This window comes from Etheostoma spectabile, chromosome 13, assembly GCF_008692095.1.
Source record: "Etheostoma spectabile isolate EspeVRDwgs_2016 chromosome 13, UIUC_Espe_1.0, whole genome shotgun sequence".
NCBI classification, from domain to species: domain Eukaryota; kingdom Metazoa; phylum Chordata; class Actinopteri; order Perciformes; family Percidae; genus Etheostoma; species Etheostoma spectabile.
This window is the reverse complement of record NC_045745.1, coordinates 30,457,912-30,480,864: the sequence shown is the minus strand read 5'-3', so window position 1 is coordinate 30,480,864 and position 22,953 is coordinate 30,457,912. Positions and strand designations below refer to the sequence as shown.

The 22,953-nt window shown below is 38.4% G+C and overlaps 2 protein-coding genes across 2 annotated transcripts in view; both read left to right on the top strand.

Annotated features, from left to right (window-relative positions):
• Window positions 1-863: 863 nt before the first annotated feature.
• stip1 (stress-induced phosphoprotein 1) lies at window positions 864-10,388 on the top strand. Its single transcript, XM_032533847.1, has 14 exons — window positions 864-1,110; window positions 3,095-3,304; window positions 3,404-3,545; window positions 3,872-4,013; window positions 4,286-4,451; window positions 4,586-4,712; window positions 5,692-5,794; window positions 6,676-6,796; window positions 6,979-7,075; window positions 7,172-7,296; window positions 9,108-9,144; window positions 9,276-9,379; window positions 9,924-10,096; window positions 10,181-10,388. Exons 1-14 carry the CDS (start codon window positions 1,102-1,104, stop codon window positions 10,251-10,253), a joined length of 1,629 nt encoding a protein of 542 aa, XP_032389738.1. The 5' UTR covers window positions 864-1,101; the 3' UTR covers window positions 10,254-10,388.
• A 2,261-nt stretch (window positions 10,389-12,649) lies between these two features.
• The window catches only part of rps6ka4 (ribosomal protein S6 kinase, polypeptide 4), a 15,359-nt gene continuing 5,055 nt past the window's right edge, over window positions 12,650-22,953 (top strand). Inside the window, exons 1-10 of the mRNA XM_032532703.1 lie at window positions 12,650-13,727; window positions 14,939-15,010; window positions 15,498-15,565; window positions 15,857-16,007; window positions 16,183-16,298; window positions 18,960-19,067; window positions 19,215-19,295; window positions 21,499-21,602; window positions 22,378-22,528; window positions 22,634-22,795. Coding sequence (XP_032388594.1) covers window positions 13,640-13,727; window positions 14,939-15,010; window positions 15,498-15,565; window positions 15,857-16,007; window positions 16,183-16,298; window positions 18,960-19,067; window positions 19,215-19,295; window positions 21,499-21,602; window positions 22,378-22,528; window positions 22,634-22,795 — 1,101 coding nt within the window. The 5' untranslated portion in view covers window positions 12,650-13,639. The remainder of the gene's footprint in view (window positions 13,728-14,938; window positions 15,011-15,497; window positions 15,566-15,856; window positions 16,008-16,182; window positions 16,299-18,959; window positions 19,068-19,214; window positions 19,296-21,498; window positions 21,603-22,377; window positions 22,529-22,633; window positions 22,796-22,953) is intronic.

Sequence of the window (22,953 nt, the reverse complement as noted above, 5' to 3'; positions counted from 1 at the left end):
GTAAAAATGTGTGACATGTTAGAAAGATTTAAAAAAAAAAATACTAAAAAGTAGAATAATTAAAAAAAATAAAAGTGAGGCATGAATGGCAATGTGTGTATGAATGTGAATGTATTTTGTTTTGTTTATTTTTATTCTGTGCATATGGGTGATAAAATGTATATAGAATACAGAAAAAATATTTCATATAAATTGATAATATTCTGAGGGACCTAAGAATAAAATAGAACGTAAAAATGGAAGGTGTAATAAGCAAATGCTTCAACCTACACCTTTTCGATCAGTATTGATCACAAATCAGTTAAGACTGAACTAAGGTGACACTGTTTTTAACCATTTATGTTATGTAAGTAATGCTGTGTATTTATGTGATTGATGATTGATCGAAATAAACTAAACTAAACTTAGAAATACAGAGAGTTGTGTAGAGCTGATATTCTTAATTACCTCTGTAGTAACACATTTGGCAACGGCTTGAATGTAAAAGACATTCATTTATATCAAAAAGTTATGCACTAAAGCTTTAACAGTCAACCATTTAAATAGCTATCATTTTCTATTTATTAGTGATTGTTATTAAGTCTTACCTGTGTTTTTATTAATAGCACTATGAGGACATCACATAATCCTTTAAGTTTCAATAAAGGGCCATGCATTGTACAGCCTATAGGTTTAACTCATGGTGTATTATGATAGTATTTGTGTGTAGGCTACGTCCTGTCAAATTAAGCATTAAAGATTTAATGATTGATCTACATATGATATTTTTATTATATGTAGATCAATCAATTTTATGCTTAGCTATGTGTTGAGACTTGCCCTCTCCTTTACATCAATGGTCCTCCACTAACTACTCTGTTCCCAACGTACTAGAACAAGTAACTCCTCTTGTGTAGCACATCCGTGTTTTTTGCGTCATCTTCTGGAAGTTTCAGTTGGTGAGCTATATATTACCCCGTAGAACAAACCTCACGGTTAAAACGTAAGTCTGAACGTTGATTACTGATTTTCTACACCTCAAACTGGCAACCTATGTTGTTCAGGGGGAGGAGCTAATCCGAACTCCGCAGTAGTTTCTGGAAGGAACCTCATGCTTGCACCATGGAGAAAGTGAGTGTCATACAACTATTTTCACAATTCTTTTTTTTAACCTTACATTGTCGTGTTTTAGAAATAACGATGAGCTCCTTTGATTATACGTGTCTTTACACTAATACTTCGGAGGTTAGTGTAGTGAGCCACCTCTTTACACTTGGACTTCTCAGTTTGGTAACATCAGACAGCTAACGTTAGCTAGTTTGCTATTTTCGCGTCAATCCGGTAGTAATGTGTTGTGTCTGATTGGGCACCCAGCTTTGGTACCCAGCTCAGTGTATAGTCTGCAATGTAACGTTAACGTTAGATTAACTGGAATCCAAGTTGTGCAAATGTATCTAGCTAACGCTAGCTAACTAGCTAGGTTAACCGTTTGTTCATTTGTGTGTGTACGGCTGTGGCTAATGTATGATTGCACACGGCAGGGTTAGCTAACGTTAACTGTTATCCTAAGATAACGCATATGACTTAAATTCATCAAAGCTGCTTTATCATTGAGGTTTGACTGCCACTGTAGCCATTGTCTCTGCCTTGATTTAGCAATACACGCTAGAAAAACACGACAGGATACCTTTTAATGCGAAATAACTCCACAGTTAGCTAATTATTGTACCACAGCTAACATTATTAAGGTGAAGGACAAATGAGAGCCATAACTAATTAAGCCAGTAACGTTAGGTAAGTCGCGGTGTTAAAATGTGTTAGAGGACCAACAGCTAAACTGCGACAGTCTGTCTGTAGCACATGCTGCAGGAGTATTTTTGGATCGGCTTCGGCGTTGTCCTCAGTAGCCTGCACTCAGACCCGAGGATCTTTCTAGATGCACACGGCGCCGCTGTCATGGCTACAGCCGCATTTTGTCGTGTGCCGCGTCCTCTCGAAAGTTCTGCAACTGGCCAGTTCAATTATTTGGGTGTAGCTATATCGTGAAATATCCTTCCAGACTTTATTTTCATTTTCACAGTATATTTTGGTTTGTAATTATCTGTGCATTCATAACGGCTAACGGAAGTGTACTGGGGTTCCTTGACGCACCAATGAGATCCTCCAAAAGAAAGCATCATCAATTACTAGACCTCACTCAGATAAACATTGAGAGTCAGCTGTAGTGGTCAAGAAAGTGTGAACACATACAAGGAATAAGACTCCGGCTTTTTGTTTCTCTCAAAAGAATAGAAATGGGCATATGGCTAAAAACAAGTACAACAAAGCTGATCAAGATAAACATGATCATTTGACTATTATGCACAGATAAAACATTGTGTATAAAATACGTACATATACACATGTAGCTTTACAACCGGCTCTGTGAGGATCTCTGAACATTGTAAATGGTAATATAAAAGGGCAATGCAAAGTGCAACTTTTTTTAAAATAAATATTTGAGTATAGCCCCAGTTTTTGAAGTACACAGCTGCTTACGTGGCTTTGGATTATATTATTATAATAATTTGTCAGAGTTCTAACTGGCTGGAAGATTAGGTAAATATTTGTGAAATATAGCCTACAAAATATTAGAAACATTTAAGTTTATTTACATGCGCGTCACAGGGGATTGCATTTTTGCTGAGTTCTACCTATTATGTTTTAAGGTGCTAGGTGTTTTAAGGTCTAGTGATGACTCTGGTGGGTCTGAACAACAAGATTTTTTTTTTCTGGAACTGGCTTTTTAAAAACTAGGGTCATCTTTGGGGAATTTAAACCTTGCTGTAAGGCTTTTAATAAGCTAACTGCGTATCATCTTATTGTAGGAGCATTGCACCTGGAGGACTATCTATTTACATTCACAAAATAAAGACATATGTTCTGGGTGGTTGTCTTTTTCCCTTCAGTTCTGCCAGTGGGAGCTGCAAAAGAGTTACTCTGTAGTCAGATCTATATAGGGGATTATGTGCATGTGCTTTTGTGTAGTAGTTATAGAGCAGTCATAGCAGGAGAGCTGTAGTATTGTCAATTTGCCTCTTAATGCTTAATTTGATTGTTTCTTTCTGGCTCATAGGTTTCAGCATTGAAAGACCAGGGCAACAAGGCACTGAGCGCAGGAAATATTGATGAGGCTGTACGTTGCTACACCGAAGCGTTGGCCCTTGACGGTTCGAACCATGTCCTGTTCAGTAACCGCTCAGCTGCCTACGCCAAGAAAGGCAACTATGAGAATGCTCTCCAGGATGCCTGTCAGACCATCAAGATCAAGCCTGACTGGGGCAAGGTGAGGTGTCATTTCTTTTTTCCATTATACTGGCGTCAATGCATGCAAGAACACAAATTGAGAAAGTAATCTCTGTTTTTTTCAATTTGGATCAACCAGGGCTACTCCCGCAAAGCTGCTGCATTGGAATTTCTTGGCCGATTGGAGGATGCTAAAAAAACTTACCACGAGGGACTCCGGCAAGAGCCAAATAACCAGCAGCTAAAGGAGGGTTTGCAAAACATTGAGGCCCGGCTTGCAGGTAAAAACTGTTAATTTTGTGATGTCTTTTATTCTACAGAATTAGTGGCTTTACAATGTAGAAATTGTGTGACTCACTTTTCCTTTTGACGTGGGTAGAGGATTTAGCGATAGCTGCTGACAGGATCACTGCAGTAAAATCACATTGGGAGTGCTCAAGTTTTCAAAAGGAGAGTAGGCATTCCACTTGGGTTTTGAGCATGATTCATTCAGTGGACAAGTATAAGGGGTTACAAAGGAGAGAAAGCTCTGCTGAATTTATCCCTAGATCAGTGCAAGATGGACTGGCCATATCATGTTTACTATCATAAGTGTTTGCTTCACCAGAGAAATCAATGATGAACCCCTTCGCCCAGCCCAACTTGTATCAGAAGCTGGAGAGTGATTCTCGGACCAGTGCGCTACTGTCAGATCCCAGCTACAGAGAACTCCTGGAGCAGCTCAGGAACAAACCATCGGAGCTTGGCACGTATGTGCATTTAAAAAAAATAAGAGAAACAAAAAATAAATCTTTGTTTTGTTGGGTAGAATTGCACAAAAACTCTTACATAGTATTTGTGGGGCCACTATCATTCCATATTCTTTTGGTATTGTAAAGGATTATCCTCTGTGTTGTGCCTCCAGTAACCATTAGCGTGTATAATACTGAAAAGAGATCAGAATAAAAAAATCTCAAATTAGATTGTAAAATGTGTATTGGCTCAGAATACTGTGGTATGAGAAATGCATGTTTGTTTGCAGGAAGCTGCAGGATCCCAGAGTGATGACCACTCTCTCTGTGCTGCTGGGACTGAACCTCTCTGAGATGGAAGAAGAGGAGGACCCTACTCCCCCTCCTCCCCCCAAACCCAAAGAGACTCAGCCACCTCCTCCCAAAGAGGAAGACCTTCCCGAAAACAAGAGAAAGGTAAAAAGTGTGATTAACATCATACTTTTTACTTTAAATGAGTTTTAGCTGTTTTGCCTCTTCTGATAAATCCTTATTCTTGTTTTTTTTTGTTTTTTTAATCATCAAATTCCTTTTTTTTTTTTTTTTTGCAGGCCTTGAAGGAAAAAGAACTTGGGAATACTGCATATAAGAACAAGGACTTTGATGTGGCGCTGAAACATTATGAAGAAGCAATCAAACATGATCCCACCAACATGACCTATATATCTAATCAAGCAGGTACATATTGTCACATGTTGTGAAAGCGACGACAGCCTCTCACATTTGCGCTGTTTGACCCATAAAGTTCAGATATAGAATTAGTCTGAGTTGCCCACCACAAACAATTCTCCTCCACTATCAGACTTTGTGATTGATTTGAGTTTCTGCCACTGGACTAAGCACCACAACTAAATCCTCAGTTTTGAGTAAAAATCATGATTGCCAACAAAAAAAATTTGTCTCATCATTGCAGGCTTATAGGCCTGTAAAGGGATGGGGGGTATGACATGTAATAAAGGTCCTACAACTGGAATGGTACGGGGGACGCTATAAACATTCACCTGTTAGGGGCTCCAATCACTCAGAATTAGTGGTGCAACGGACCATAGTTGATCCATGCTCTGTACAGATTTGGGTGCCGCTTAAATGTCTGCGTTGCTCTCTGATGCTCTGAAGCCAACGTTCGAGGCAGCAGAAGCATCGCCGCATGTCACGCTAGTTAACATTAACGTTACACTTGGCAGCAGGTAACAATGTGAGCCTACCATTATCTAGTAGCTGGATTAAACACGGTTAAAATGCTGACAGCTAAACGGTGTAAAAGTGTCAGTATTTCACTGTAGCGGATTCTAAGACCATTCTGCTGCTGTAAACCTTGTGGTGTATTCATAGTTATTGTAAAATACCCTTTCCTCTCTTGTTAAATAAAAGGTAATCAGTAATTTACTAGTGAAAAGTTATTGTTAAAATGTATTACATTTTTATAAAATCATTCAAATTCTCCCCTTTTTTTGTGCTGATCCGATCCCTAACTCAAAACTGTGATCTGAACTGTGAGTTTTGTGATCCGTTGCACCTCTACTCAGAACGCACTTAAACACTGACCTGAAAAATGATTAACTTAAAATGTTGATTTTGAATGTTAAATATATACTCATTTTTAGTATCTCTTCAGCTGTGACTGTTAAATGTGTAACTCTTTTTATTATCACTTCAGCTGTGTACTTTGAAAAGGGAAATATGGAGAAGTGCCGAGAGCTGTGTGAGAAGGCCATTGATGTTGGCAGAGAAAACCGGGAAGACTACAGACAAATAGCAAAGTGAGTTCTGTTTTCTTTTTATTCATTTTTGTCTTTACTTGAGATAATTTACCCACACTGCCCCTCAACCTTGACGACAGGACTGGTATTTTTTGGATCTTGCATATTTACTAATTATTTTTTATTTTACAAATAATCTGTCTATTGCACTTGATTTTTTTTTTTTTTTTTTTCAAGAGCACAAGCAGGGTTGTGTAACTGGGGTTGTTGGTATTTGTTAATAACAGTTATTACTGAACTATTCTTTCCTTAAGTAAAGAACCAGAATCCGCTTTATTTGCCAGGTATGAGGAAACACATGTTTTTGCTTTGGACCGTATTGCTCACAATGTGCTTACTCATACAAAACAAAATACATACACACTAAACAGAAACAATATAGACAGGTTGGGACAATAGTGCAATGAAGAGTGTAAAGTATGCAGGAGTAACATAATTATGATAGTTATTATTTTAATTATGGAGCATGGTGTAAAGGGTGCTGTAATAAAAAAAAAAAAGTAATGTATTAGAATATGAACAGCTCTGAAATAGAGAATGAGAATGATGAATAAATAATGAGTGGAACCAGTAAACAGGTGCTGATTAGAGACAGAGTTGCTGGGTTATTACTCAGGAATTGAACCTGGTACTGTGAGTCCAAAGTTAGCTGGAAAGAAACTGTTCCTGAGTCTGTTGGTTTTGGCGTAGAGTGCTCTGTAGCGCCTACCAGAGGAGAGAAGCTGGAACAGGTTGTGTCAGGGGTGAAATGGGTCTGCAGTGATGTTTCCTGACTCTTAAAGTGTATAAGTCATGAGTGGAGGGCAAGCTGACACCGATGAACCCCCCATTCTGAGTTTGTGGCTGTTATGACATGCTGTCTCCTCCATCTCTTTGTATAGGGCCTTGGCTAGGATTGGAAACTCATACTTCAAGCAGGAAAAATACAAAGAAGCGGTTCAGTTTTTCAACAAGAGTTTGACTGAGCATCGTACACCCGATGTCTTGAAGAAGTGTCAACAGGTGCAGTGCATGTTGATTTCTTTTATTTTTCAGCTGAATGGAGACCATATTTGATTTTATGGACTATATATTTTAGATGGTTTAAAAAAAAAAAAAAGTTGTGCTAGACCTGCATGCAGACAGGGAATGAAAACATAAGTGGACACTTGGCTTATACAATAATACTGTATTTGGTTCGGCAGGCAGAGAAGATATTGAAGGAGCAGGAGAAACTAGCCTACATCAACCCCGACTTAGCCCTGGAAGAGAAGAACAAGGGCAACGACGCCTTCCAGAAAGGTCTGTAATAGTTGTCCTGCTCATTGGTTGATCATTATCATTGATTCTTATTTTAAGAAGTTGTATAAAGATGAACTCCTCCTTAACTTCCCACAGGAGACTACCCCTTAGCCATGAAACACTACTCCGAGGCCATCAAGAGAAACCCCAAGGATGCCAAACTCTTCAGTAACAGAGCGGCCTGCTACACAAAGCTGTTGGAGTTTCCACTTGCCGTGAAGGTACAGCCATCCTTTCCACGCATCTCAGTGACTCAGTCTATGACATTCTAACCTGACAAAAACAAATGATGCTAAAGTTGCAGTATGAAATGCTGACAGCTAGTGTTTAAAATAGTTACTGCAGTACAAATTCATAATACTGGAGAGAGTCATCTCCCCTGCCCCCTCCTCCCCAGACTCGAAGTTTACGTTGGTTGCCAGGCTGAGACCGCAGCATCCACAACAATGTTGCTAGACGCTTGTCTCACGTAGCCAGACATTACTTCATAGCACAGCGGAGTAGCTAACGTTGGATGCGGGCAATATGACATAACATGTAATAAAAGCTTGTGCTCACACGGAGCTATGTTCCGAACTAACAAGACACGTTTCCTCGGCTTGCAATTACAGTGGGAACCACTAAAAACGCAACAACCTCGCCGTCTTCTCCACACGCCAGACAGATTTACTTCCTCGGCTTAGAATTACAGAAGGAACAGCTAAAAATTCCACAACCTCGCCGTCCTTTTCAACCCGACTGAAATACACACTTTATTGGCTTAGAATTATGGCAACAATCACTAAACACACTGCTAACTCACGGTCCTCTCTTCCCAATTTACAGCCCCCTCTCTTGGCTTAAAAGACTGTGGCCCACTTGCCCGGTCCTCCGGTTATGTTAACAGTTAGCAGGGTTAGCATGGTGACGTTAGGACCAGTTGGGATCACTTTACTGGCTGTGTCTCAATTGTTTTTGCAAGTATGTAAGCAACTCGGGTACTAGCTTTATTATTCATTGTGAGTACACGAATGCTGAACTGATATAAAATGTCCGTCCCAAGTAGACGTGATAAATTAACCTGAACCTAATGCTTACCTGTTCAAGAGGAAATTAATCAACTCTGTTCTTTTGGGCTCTAAACTTTCTCAATCTTTCAAATACATCTCCAATATTTATTGGGTTTGTTACATCTCTGGTCACACAACTGTTAGAAACATATAGTTTTTGTTTTTTTTTAGGTTTGGTAGAATCTGTCTCCGTTGATCCTGTTCGTTTGTTTGCTGCTTTTGTGGCTGTACTAATGTTACAGCTGTAGCGCGCCGGGTTTATGTTTTTACAGCTATATCTGGCAACTCGGCCTGGCTGTCAAACTGGGCAGTTAATAACAACACACAGGCCAAAACACAAACCGAAATTCCGTCACAAAAACAAAATTATAAAAGGAGATAATACTGGCATTAGCATTGTTGTCAGAAAAGATAGTATTTCAACGTGGCATGTTTCCTTAATATCTGATGATGCATATGGGTCATTTTTGGATTTGTTACAGTAAATATATTACATATTGGACCTTTTGTGACAGTGACCAGTGACAGCACTTTCAGTGACCGACTCATTCTCCCAAAATGCACTAAAGAGCGCCACAGGAAGTCATTCCTGCCTGTGGCCATCAAACTTTTTAACTCCTCCCTCTAAGTGTCTGACACACACACTTAGAGAGGTTGAAACTGGACAATATTATCTGTATTATCTGTTTTGTGCAATAACACTGGCCTGACATGTGTGCAATTTCAAATACTATTATTATTATTATTATTATTATTTAACTTTTCACCATTCCAAATCCTTAATTATGTTAATTATGTAAATAATGTATAATAACATTCCTTTATGTAAATACCGTACGTATCCAATTCCTTATATTTCTTTATTTCTTGTATTTCTACTCTATAATATTTGTGCAACTACAACACAGTTTCCCTTCGGGGATCAATAAAGTATTTCTGATTTCTGATTCTGATTTTTAAGAATCTTTTTGTTTCTCTGTCAGGATTGTGAATTGTGCATCCAACTTGAGCCCACCTTCAGTAAGTAGAAAACTTTATACCATTTAATTCACATTTAGTTTGAAGAACTTAAAAAGTTGTATTTTATGCTCTTAACTGTTAAGTTCAATTGTAGTTGGTTTGACATCTAATTGAAATGCATCTGTCCACAGTAAAAGGCTACACGCGTAAAGCAGCTGCCTTGGAGGCAATGAAAGACTATTCAAAAGCTATGGATGTGTATCAGAAGGCTCTGGAGCTCGACTCTTCCTCAAAGGTATTTACATGTTACTACACAGCTCGGAAAATTACATCTGAATGCAGTATTTGTTGTGGGAAAAATTTGTCAAACCATTCTGAATGAAGAATTGTGGCGCTGCAGAGACGTCCCGGCCGACAAACCCTATCCTACAGACTAAAGAAAATCATCTTTGTTTGGTACTAGACCTCCCAAAAATCACACTATATATAATTGTTTAATTTCTTCCCTTGTTAATAAGTTTCAATGAAAATGAGAATAATTATATGAAAAAATCAATCCCTCTAATATTGTAAATCATTTTGCAATTGGAATATTAGTCAAAATAATCGCAATTAGATATTTTCCTCACACTGTGCAGCCCCTATTGATAATTATCTAATTGATAGTGTTGGTAAGGGTTAGATGACAATAAAAAAAAAAAATCTGAGCACCAAAATCTATAACCCAGATAAAGTATGACATTTTGAAGTACTCTGATGGAGTATTACGTGTTATTCATTCATTGCTAGATAATGATCGATTGGCTTTTTTCTTCATAATTTTCCCTCTCCACATTCAGGAAGCCACAGAAGGCTTGCAGCGCTGCATGATCAATCAGACCATGAGGAATGACAGTCCTGAGGAAGTGAAGAAAAGGGCCATGTGCGATCCTGAGGTGCAGCAGATTATGAGTGATCCAGCGATGCGCATGATCCTTGAGCAAATGCAGAAAGACCCTCAGGCGCTTAGCGAGTAAGTTTCCCAACCTTTTTTGGGTTACTTTCTGTCTCTCAGCATGATGTATTTAATGTTTTTTTTCTTCTGTTTGATCCTCAGCCACCTAAAGAATCCAGTCATTGCTCAGAAGATACAGAAACTCATTGATATCGGACTGATAGCCATTCGTTGATGAGAACCAAAAGACTCAAAGACAACAGTGGAACGGCGTGCAAATCCCTCCAAAATATTACATCCTCCTTTCTTGCCTTCAATTTCAAAATGTTGTCTTTAGTCTCCCTGAGACTTGTGTGTATGTTATGTTTTTTTTAAATCAGTTTCACAACTTTTTCATTGAATTTAAGAAAGCATCTTGTATGTCATCTGGAAAAGTTTAGGACTCCAGAAAACATCATCTAAAAAAAAAAAATTGGATTTATGTGTGAAGATGCTCAAATACATCTTATAATAAACCGCACAATTCAGTGCACAAGTATGTGCAGTGTTTAAAGGGGAAATCCACCCTAAAGCAGATCACATATTCCTATTGGTTTATGTTTTAAGGAAATAAAACAAAGAAATAGAAGCATTTGTAAACTCAAAATAAAGAATATAATATAGATCACAAATTGAAATTGTCAACATTGGTCATTGTTCTTTAACTCTGTTATTGTCCTCTTAAGCTGGACTAAACATGGTGCTTGCTGAGATGTCAAGTTTGTTTACCTCACGTTGGCCATCTCCCACACCTCAAGTGGAAAGCTGAATCTATCTTGTAAAACATGTTGGGTATTATTATTATTATTGTACATGAATGTTTTCGAGCTTGGCTGTCTTTGGCTTAATGGACGGTTTTATTTGTGTACAGCTAGTATCGTAGGAAAGTGTTGAGCGTTACCTTGATCGTGGTGGCTAGAGGATTTATCTACACAACTTGTAACTGAGACTGGAGAAACACTACTCCATTCTATTGAGTGTAGAGATATTTTGCCATTAAAACTGATTTAAGATCATTAACAGTTTATTAAACAAGTTCATACAGCAATTAAGTCAGCCATGTTCTTTTTCTTGTAAAAGTCAAAAATGAAAGATTTGGAGGCAACATTGTTGTTGCCAGTTGAAGTATTCGCAAGACAAAAAAATACTGTAGGAAGTTCACTTCTCTGTGAGAAAGCGCATAATGAGTTGACCTAGTAGCAAAACAGTCCACGCGACGATGAAATTTAACTTAACTCAACAGGAGGTGTGCCGATAACGCCAGTCAAAGTAGATACTTTTGGTTTGGCTTCAAAAATTGATTTCTCTGGCCTGAAAGTAGAAGGCTGCTGGTCAAAATGTGACAACTTGCCTGCCTTAAATATTTAAAAATAATAATGGGAATACTGTGATAGTTAAATGGTGGATTTACCTTAATAAACTAGCAAATATTGGTAAAGTATGGGGGGTCACAATGATCTCACTTAAGGATGCATCTTTAATGCTTGTTGACTTGTCTTAGTGTCGCAGTGCAACCGGTCACTACTTCCTAAAGCGTAGTTTGGCCGGCAAAGAAGTTATTTAGGTAAATCATGCTAACCTCTCATAGCAGCAGACTGCTCGGCTTTTCAGAGAGGAAATACCGGTAGAAGTGTTAATACCGCTGAGACACTTCAGATACCTCAAAGTCAACATATTGTCATAGTATTTTCTGCCATGGTTTCCAAGAGGGACTCGAATATGTTAGAAATGAACTGTGACACATTTTGTTTTCACATTAACCGAGCACAATTGCTCTAACTGGATATTTTGTATAACTTATGGTGAACAACAGCAGAAATGGAGGTTATGGGAATTTCTCCATCAAAGTGCATTTCAATCATAAACAACACGCAACTAATGTGGAACTCTTATGATGCACAAATAAATTGTCCTGGAATGGAAATTACGTGTACAATATACAGTATACTGAATGTATTTTTAAGGTCAGTAGTGGCTTTTTTTGTTGTAAAATAAGACCAACAATGTTGACAGTGACTCAATGAAATAGTAGACCTACAATCTATAGTACGGTCTAAGTGTGATTTTAAACCTAGCCGTGCACACCAATAAATAAGAGATTCATAAAAACAATTATGCTTGTAATCATTTATACACTGGAAGTGTAAAATGGCATATTCAACATATAGTACTGTTGAAATATATATTGGCGAATATTCCAGTTTGGGTATGTTAAAGTTGAATGATTGCCTTGTGTCACAAAGGTTAACACAAATTAACATTGTGTTAGTGCTTGACAAACCGTGATAAGTGAACATACACATACGGTTTGCGTGGCAAGTTAACTGTGATCTACTTAAAAGGTACTGGGGTCTCCCGGGGCCCCCACAAAAACCCTATGCCATCCTAGACCATGTAACGTCATAGCCTAGACCCATAGTTTTTCAGTCATTTGGACGTTCATGTTAAATCATTTTTGTTTTATATGGTAAGAAACGTGCACAAATTATCTCCATTTTATCATAGGGATGGAAAAATGTATGTCCCATGTTTGAAAGGTTCTGGTCTGGTTCTAATCAACCCGTTGTCCTGCAACATCGCTCCTCCCACACAGAGTTCACGTCATCACGTGACTGACCGTCGCCCAGGTTGTGTCGAAAGCATCCTGGTACAATAGCACTTAGCTAGCTAACTATCCGCTCACAATAAATATTAAGTGAAGTACAAATATCTGTTTATAATGGGCGAATTGTTACCATGGCTCTAACGTTAGTGAAGGCAAAGAAGATAAGAACCTACCCAAACTGGAATTTCCAACATGGCTGAAGAGGCCAGTTAACAAAGCTAACGTAACTATACATTAGCGTTAGCTAACGTTCAAACTTTGACGGGCAATAGCAGCAATTCGTTAGCTAGGTGCTAGTTTGCCAATTTACTACTAGAGTTACCATTCCACCCAGCCAGGTAACATATCTTGTTATTGGAACAATTAGCTAGCTATGCTAACTAAGTAACGTCGTAGATGTTTACGCACTAACGCTAACTAATTACGCGTTATTTTTGATCAGTCGTTGATGCAAAACTTGCGTTAACGCTATTACTAAATAACATCAGCTAATGTTAATTTATGAATGCTTAAGTTACAAATGTTAAGCCGGTAATGCTAACGTCAGCTACTTAAACTTCACTGTAACTATCATGAACACAGTTACTTAAAGTCAGATTTAATACTAATGATCTTTCACATAGCTAATAGTGAAAAAAAAAGCGAACAGCAGCTATAAAGTGAATAGCTAAGCTTACAAATCTGTGTTTTGTGATTAATTTTGGCCAATCGCGAAACACACAAATAATGAGAGACACCAGAATGTCAAACGCATGGGGATTAACGTTAGGGCAGCAGTATTGTCTGGAAAACACAGCTGTCCGGTCATTTCGTTAATCCTTGTATTCTTCATAATGCAGCTAACGTTACAGCTAGATGTTTATTATTGCTAAACGTGTAGTTTAACGTTAACGTCTTGTAACGTTATACCTAAACATTTGGCTACCTACTTCACCTTAAACAGTCTGTGTAGTCTATAGTCTACTTTAATTCAAGTTATGCCGGGGGACGCATCTGATAGTAGTGATGACTCCGACACAAAAGCAAATGAAAAGGCCTGCACCGTCAAGCATCAAATCACCAATGGTAAGTCCAGTACACGGTTTGTAATCAAGCACGTTAAATAGAAAGAACCCCCTGCACAGTGTAATTAAAACCGTCATTTAATGGGTACAACATTTATGAAACGTATATTTTTGTAATTGCTAAGGCTTTGTCAGTTTTAATAAATATCTCAGATTGCATTACAGTGCAAGGTGATTCTGTTTTTGTTTCTTTTAGCTATGTTTGCTTCTCCACATATTTACTGTATAAAAATAAAATATTAGAAACACCTGATGCTGTGTAATACAACACAACCCCAAAATGCACCATCTAATTCAATCAGCACTCAAATTATGTCCTCAATAAAATGACTCAATCTCAGTATTTTTTGACTACTGTATTGTGTTGCATCACATTATACAAGTGTTCCTGTTTTGGTTGTCACTCAGTGTATGTGGTAGTGCTGGGTATCGCCATTTCCCGAATTGATTTGATGTTACATTAACATGCTAAAAGATTAAGTTTGTGAATTTATTAGGCCTAATTGATCAGATAAGATGACACTTAACTCTAGTATGTAGATATTTGATTTTTATGTCCTTCAGTATACAGTCAAGTAATTCATTTGAAAAGATCTTGCCCACCCATGTGCCAGGTGTTCAGCGCATCCGTGTATAAGACCCGGGGAGACCCATTGTTGCTTTATAGTTTGTTTATGGAAGTTGTATGTACCCTAGAAAATAATTTATAAGGTAGATCTAAAAAAAAAAATCAGGTTAGTGGCAGATCTGGCTAGTGGTTAGTGGTCTCACTGGATATTTTTCATCAGCTGTCATATGAGTAATATATTACTGTCTTGACTGTGTAGATAGTCATTAAAGTGCAACAACCTTTTATTTTATAGAAAAAAAGTGCAGCAGGTAACATTGTCATAAATTAGAATCCAGTAGCTGCTGCCAGTGAATCTTGAAAACATTGACTAAGATAATTAAATACATATTTATATTTAGATGCATTTCTCTCACTGTTACTATACATGTAAAAAGCTGTACAAGTATTATTACTGTGCCATTATATGTTTTTTTTTTTTTGTAGAATGCTGAAAGTCAAACACAGTTCATGTGTTGGGCTAAATTGACAAACTCACAGTTACAACATGGCGTCTATTAAAAGAAGACAGCTAAAAACTGCAGAAACTGGGCACATACAATATGCCGTGTCTTTTAATTGTATTATTTTCTTTCTGCCACTAGCTAACCTCACAGGTCACACTGAGAGGGTCGGCATGGAGAATTTTGAGCTACTCAAAGTCTTAGGCACTGGAGGTAAGTGTCTACATGAAGCGAAAAATATAAATGCAGTTATTGTCAAACCTGAAAAGAAAAATTAGAAGGACGCCAGTATGAGGTATACCCAAAGCAGACAGCAGCAGTTTTCCTGCCATGGTTAAATATCTTAAGCATTGTTTATAGTTATTTTTTGTTGACTGTGAAGTGAAAGCCTGCTGTCCCTGATGACTTAAATGCTGGTAAAACATTTCTATATATTCATATCCTGGTGTAGGAGTAGAAAATCCTTAAGACAGCTTAAGAACAAATCTGAATGTTTATAAGGTAGACTGTAGATGTCTGTTATTAGATCTCATCCATAATGTATACCTATGAGAGATCTGAGAGGCTATTTCCATCAACAAAACAACCATGCTTAAATTGTGTGTGCAGGAATGTTTTTGCATATATTCCAGTTCAGTTAAACTTTTTTTACTAAAAGTAATTCAATTACTGGATGAAATATTTATTTGTCTTTGTCTAGCTTATGGAAAAGTGTTTTTGGTCAGGAAGAACACCGGTCATGATGTGGGCCAGCTGTATGCTATGAAGGTGAGACTATTTGTCTAAAATATGAAACTAAGTATGATCAGAAAGCGAGTCCCTTGCAGCGGTTGATTCCAACCTGCGGCGCTTTGCTGCGTGTCATACCCTCTCTTTGTCTTCGCTTTCCTGTCTATCCACTATCAAATAAAAAAATATATATATATATATATATACATATACATATATATATTTGTTTTTTACAAAAAAATTTAAATAAATGATTCACAGATTTTGCTTCTATTCAAAATGTATTTACAATACTTGCGCAGTACAAGTTTATTTTGATTACTACCCTAGGTGTTAAAGAAAGCAGCTATTGTTCAAAAGGCAAAAACAACAGAACATACTCGCACTGAGAGACAGGTGCTGGAGCACATCCGCCAGTCCCCCTTCCTGGTCACGCTCCACTATGCCTTTCAGACGCAGAGCAAACTCCATCTCATCCTGGGTGAGTGGCGTCACACTACAATGTTCAATGGAGAACTTTCCTCAATCTTAAAAGTGCCAAATATATGTTTTCTTTATGTTTCTGTCTATTTCTGTTTGTGGACATTTTGTGGACGTGTGTAATTTTTGCATCATGGTTCTTCACGCTAGTTGTGTATTTTCCTGTGTGCGTACAGACTATGTGAGTGGTGGGGAGATGTTTACTCATTTGTACCAGAGGGATCACTTTCCTGAGGAGGCAGTACGGATTTATATTGGGGAAATAATCCTGGCTCTGGAGCACCTGCACAAGGTGGGTGTTGATCCTTCCAGCTCTGTAACTTAAAGATACAATTATTGGCGGAAGAAAGACAAAGCACACTGACAGAGACATCACTCAAACATATCACCTTTTATATTGTTATGGCTGATGTGTTGACAATCAGTTGCATAAGCAGTTAAGTAATTACACAAATATAGCAGACACAGAGCAACATCACCACCCCATTGGAGGCATGACAAATATAGGTGCCACATTTAGTGGTAACCACCAACTCCTTAGTTGAATAAATAGGCCTTTAGCTGCAAAATGTTTGACTATCTTCACCAGATAGCCGCTAAACTAAGAAGGAAGGGCAGAAAGTCCCCTATGGGCTCTTATTTTACTACCTGAAATACTCTCAAGCTCACCAAAGATAACTAGTTGTTACCCAATAACGTTAAACAAATACTGTAGCCGTAAGGATTGCGTTTAACCCAGGTCAGCAACTTTGGCGTTGAGGCTGTTTTTTTTAATGAAGTGCACAAACCACAATGTGGAAGGGAGGTAGAATGTGTGCATTTTTAAGATTGTTTTGAGAACATTACAAGTACACCCTGAATGTTTTTTATTAATTAGCATTAATGTAATGTTCTATGTTTTGACCGTTTAACAGATGAACTGACCCGGGTTTGATTCCCACTGCGATGCATTAACCAATGTGTCCCTGAGCAAGACAGTTGCTCCGGAGGCGTACAAACTCTGATGTACAGTTGCGGTCAAAATAATAGCAGTCCAACATCACTAATCTCATAAATCATATTGTTTGGTAGAAGTGGTATTTCTACATGGCAAATAATTTACTAGTCATAGAAAACAACGGACTTTGATTAAAAAGTTGATTAGAGAGGGGAAAACATATAAAGAAGTGTAGAAAATGATAGGCTGCTCAGCCAAAATTATTTCAAATGCCTTGAAATGGCATCCAAAGCCTGATCGACATGGGAAAAGACGGTCAACTACCATAAACGGATCGAAGAATAGTCAAAATGGCAAAGACTCAACCAATGATCAGCTCCAGGTAAATCAAAGAAGACTTAACCCTTGTGTTGTCTTCACTTTCGGGACCCTCTCGTATCCCTGGGGTCAAATTGACCCGGGACTTATTTGGGGTTTTAAAAACAATTCTTAAATAAAATTTTACTTCATAATATATTAACAAATATTGTCTTTATCTGAATTTCAAACAATTGAGACAACATATATGTTTAGGGAATGCAATCAGTCTCTACTAGAACACAATTAAAACTGGAAGTGTAATTCATTTTTTTCATGAGGTTATAATTCATGTTAAAAATCCACTATGGAAAAAACATAAGAGGTCATATCCAGAAGGATTTTTCTGAATTGAGTCAGGAATGCATGTTTATCACAGAAAATAAGGTAAGGCCATTGATTTTCAGGTGGAAAAAAATGTACTTGTACCATTTTTCTTCTTGTAAAAATTTGAAATGGGTCAGTTTGACCCGAATATCATACAAGACTTAAAGTTACCTGTAAGTACTGTTACGATCAGAAGAAGGCTATGTGAAGCAAAGCTATCAGCTAGAAGCACCTGCAATGTCTCATTGCTGAAATAAAGACATGTATTGAACAGGTTCAAATTTGCTAAAGGACACATTGACTGGCCAAAGGAGAAATGGTGCAACATTCTGTGGACTGATGAGAGAAAAAAAGTTCTTTTTGGGTCTAGGGGCCGCAGACGACCCCCATGCACTGAATTCAAGCCACAGGACACTGAAGACAGTAAAGCATGGTGGTGCATAAATCATATTATGGGGATGTTTCTGATACTGTGGTATCACATACCAGGGATCATGGATCAGTTTCAATACATCAAAATACTTGAAGAGATCATGTTGTCTTATGCTGAAGAGTAAATTACTTTTGAAGTGTCGCTCAACAAGACAACAACCTAAAACACACCAGTAAGCGAGCAAAGTCTTGGTTCCAGATGAACAAGATTGATGTTATAGAGTGGCCAGCCCAATCCCTGGACCTCAATCCCATAGAACACTTGTGGGGTGACATAAAAAATGCTGATTCTGAGGCAAAACCCAGTAATGCAGAGGAATTGTGGAATGTAGTTCAATTGTCTTGGGCTGGAATACCTGAAGAAGTAACCTGTCAGAAGTTTGTGATCATGTTTTGATTTGGAATTGAACGTACAGTGTTCCCAATGCATTGATATTATGGAATTAAAAGCTAGCTATTATTCTGAACACAAGAGTATATAGCAATTGTAAGTCGCTGTGGATAAAAGTGTCCGCTAAATGACATGTAATGTAATGTAACTGGATTCACAGTGCAACATTTGAATAAATAAAAAATATTGACATTGGAAAACATTTTTGAGAACTCACCATTCACACAAATTGTCCAAATTGGCTGAAAGCAACATTAACGACAGAATGTTGACTTTTATGGGTCGTTGCTTTGGATGGTAACAGCACCCTGGACTAGTTTTCTCATTTCCTGAGGTGCTGTTACCATTAGGGGTTGTGCCTCTGTTTGTCTAGGCAGTGTTTTCTTTTGACAAGTTTAGGGATTAAAACCAATATATGGGGTTGGGATTACACTGCATGCCAGCACTGTTCACACATTGATGCATTTACAATAAATATAACTGGTCAATTTTTACTGTTTGTTGTTCAGCTTGGGATTGTGTACCGAGACATCAAATTAGAAAACATTCTTCTAGACAGTGAAGGCCATGTGGTATTGACGGATTTTGGGCTCAGCAAGGAGTTTCTGGAAGAAGAGGTATGTAAACATGATACCAAAATCAAAACATGTGGACACTGATACATGAACTGTGAGTTCTGTTATTGCAATCCTAACATTTTTTTGTTCATATAAGACAAGAAGATTTTTATTGTTCTACAATCTCTTCCCTTTTTCTCATTACAGAAGGAAAGGACGTACTCTTTCTGTGGCACCATTGAGTACATGGCACCTGAAATCATCAGGGGGAAATCTGGCCATGGCAAGGTAAATTACAAGTTGCACAAAATAAGGCTGCAAGACTGGTTCTTGGTTGTTCTTCGAGAACTAGGGTTGCAGAGATGCATGAACGTCTTGCTTGGTTGGAGGTCAAGAATAGACTATCTGTTAATATGGTAGTATACTTTCATGGAATTATTAATACTGGGATTCCTAAATTTCTTTATGATAATATAACTGATTGTTCAGATATGCATTCACATTATACAAGAGGGGTGAATAGTCGACAGATTTCTTTACCACTACCTAAATCTGACTGGATGAAGAGGACTGTGTTTTATAGGTCAATTGTATATTGGAACAATCTTCCAGTTGGGATTCGGGACAACAAGGGAAAAACTGGTTTTAAAAAAAGACTTAGACTACATTTGTTTTCGATATCATAATATTGTCTGGATTGGTGGAGTGAGGTTGTATCAATGGCTATATTATTCTTTATTATATTTAGTTTGTTAGTATTTTTTGCATTGTCAGTTTTGTTTGTGAATTTATATATAATATATTTGCGAGTAATTTTTGTTGTATTTATTGTCTTTTGGATGTATTGTTTGGACCCCAGGAAGACTAGCTGTCGTCTTGGCGTCAGCTAATGGGGATCCTTTGAAATAAACAAATAAACAAATGTATGACCGTAAGGCAGAAAACACTGCTGTTCAGTGTTCAGATACTGCAAGTGTTCTATTGAGATCCGTTGGGATTTAACCATTTAGATATTAATATTAAAATAAATGAAAATAATTCAAGTTAAAGACTAAATGCTGGATAGCAAAATTTAGACCACAGGAACTAGCAACCTTCTGAGGACTCATTAGGCTCTTTCCGACTGGAGGGATTTTTGCAGTACCTAGAGCACAACGGTCCTACAACCCTTTTTTTTCCTTAAGATTCCAACTGGACCAATTTGGGGATTATTTAATTCCTCTGACTGCAGTTCCTGTATCTTTTTCAGCTCCTTCTTCAGGGCAGGGATTTTTACCTTTCCCGCACAGGAACCCTTAGTGACATAGCAACGTCTGAAAACAAACAGGACATATTCTTCACCGTCTGTAGCAATTAGTCTATGTATGCTAACTCATAAGACCAACATCAAGCATTCAACCAGCTAACTGTTAATGCTAGTTAAACTTACACGTTGTTTCGTTCTGCTCTTCCATCTTCTTCCATCATATTAATTAGGATCGTATTACGCTGGAGCGTTTGTCTTCTGTGTTTCTCTGTTAAGTGCTCCAGCCTAGTCTGTAAACACTGCCGTGGTTTGTTGTTGTATGTGGTGCTAAAGTCAATGACGTCACTATAAAGACCGTTTCCGTGCTTGCGTCACTACCTTACCCCTCCTACCAGTTCCAATGGCCACTTGGCCAGTGCGAATGCAAATGGAAAAATAGTTTTGCGGGAGAGTAGTAAATAGAACTGTTTAGGAGTGAACTGTTTGTACTACGGTCTTGTAACTACCCTGAAATAGGCTACTGTGTTTCGACCTCATAGACCAGGGTCTAAATTGAGTTCAGGGGACATTCACGGTGGTGGTTGCAGGGTTGACCGTCGCTGATTGGTGAAACACACAGCACTGCTGCTTCAACTCACTGACCGCTTTATTCTTTAATCAAGAAAGAACTCTTGTATTGATTTATTTTAGAACGGCAGGGGATATTTTTCTTTGTTTGATAACATTAAAATTACATGTACATTTTACTTTTGGCTTCCCAACTTATTTTAAAAAAAGAGAAGAGAGAAAATCCTCCTTTTTTTTCTGATCAGCTTAACTGTGGGCTATTGCCTAAGTTAGACTAAAAAGTTTTTTAAGAGTAGTTTAATTTAACAACAATGACAAACAAATTTGAGGCTTAAGGCAACCACTTTTTGGTTACATAGCTGGCTGTCACCAAGGAAGGTGGTCAAGGAGACGTGGATGCTGCGCCGCATGGCGCTTGATTTGTGTGCGTTAACTATGGTGGCTGTGATAAGGAAAGTTGACGAGGGAGGGGCAGTGGCTCGTGCTGTCTCGCATTCATCTAGTCAGAGGCCAAAAGGGCAGGTGCACTAGATCAAGACATAAATTGACAGTTTTGGTTATGGAAGGCAATCATTGTCATAAAGACAACACAGCAACCACTAAATAAATACACACTAGGGGCCTTATCTGCTAAAAATTTGTCCTTTTTCCAATGTTTTGTCAACCTGTCTTCTTCAGTCGGTAGATTGGTGGAGCCTTGGAATCCTGATGTTCGAGCTTCTAACGGGCGCATCTCCTTTTACCTTGGAGGGGGAGAGGAACTCCCAGAGTGAGGTGTCAAAGTGAGTGTGGCCAACCTGATCTCCATAAAACATATATTCAAATTATCAACCTCCTTTTTTGTTATACAGTATCTTAGGAGTATACTATGTAACAAAAATGGGCATTATTTTCAGGGGTTTGATTCTTCTGGATTAATCCAGAAATCCGGCTTTTCTGACCTGAAAATGAGGCTCCTGGGGGGGGGGGACATAATGACAGCTCACCGCTGTTTTTTTCTGCCTCTGATTCATGTCTTTATGTCAATCGCAAGTAGTCCATTAATTTGTCACGGTGGAACTTCATTCAAAGCAGAGCTACACAAAAGAGCCTGCAATGGTTGCGGAAGGTTGTCTGATGTGTTGTATGAATTTTGGACATGTGGGGGTGATCCATTTCTTTCTTAGCTGAAGCCGACAACGGGACAATACTTTATTTTTATTTTCTGTTTGCAATGCAAGCCGGAGCGACGTAGCAGATGACGTTGAGAAGTTGCCGTAAGGAATATTTTAGAGCACCATTTTCGGCAGTGCAGATCCTTCTAAATGACCACTAAGTTACACGAAAACATCTTAAAGAAAAACAAACGGTATATACTGTAGCCTTCATAACAGGATAGGCTGGTTTTCAATGATCGCTGTTTTGCGCCGTTTGCACAGTTTTTCATTAAATGTACATAAATTATGTCACTGTGTGTGCAGGAGGGGGGCGCCGTATATTATCCTGCTTTTTTGTCCTTTGCCAATCAAACGTATGTATTTTATATCCTTGACTGTCTTCTCCACCCTCTCCCGTCAGACGTATTTTGCGCTGTGATCCTCCGTTCCCCTCCATGATTGGACCCACTGCTCAGGACCTGCTGAAGAAGTTGTTGGTGAAAGATCCCCACAAGAGGCTGGGCTCTGGACCTCGAGGGTCTGAAGACATCAAAGCACATACCTTCTTCAAGGTTCTACTCACCTCAACTGCCAGACACTTCTTTTTATCTCTATTCCCCTGTCACCTCTTCTCATTCATCCTTAACTCTCTCCATCTGCTTTGTGTTCCCTAACAGGGACTGAACTGGGCCGACCTAGCACAGAAGAAGGTGCCAAGTCCATTCAAGCCAGAGCTTAAGAGTGAACTGGATGTAGGGAACTTTGCTGAGGAATTCACTGGGATGGATCCTGTCTATTCTCCGGCGAGTACGCCGCCAAGCACTGACCGCCTGTTCCAGGTTAGTCCTTCCTGTCTGGAGTTCCAAAATAAAATAATTGTAAATAATATAACATTCTGACAAAGTAAGTGCTCACCTATTTGTGAGTATGGGGCAGGCTTGCTTATTTGACATTGTGTGTGATTTAAGGTAACTCTCTCTCTCTCTCTCTCTCTCTC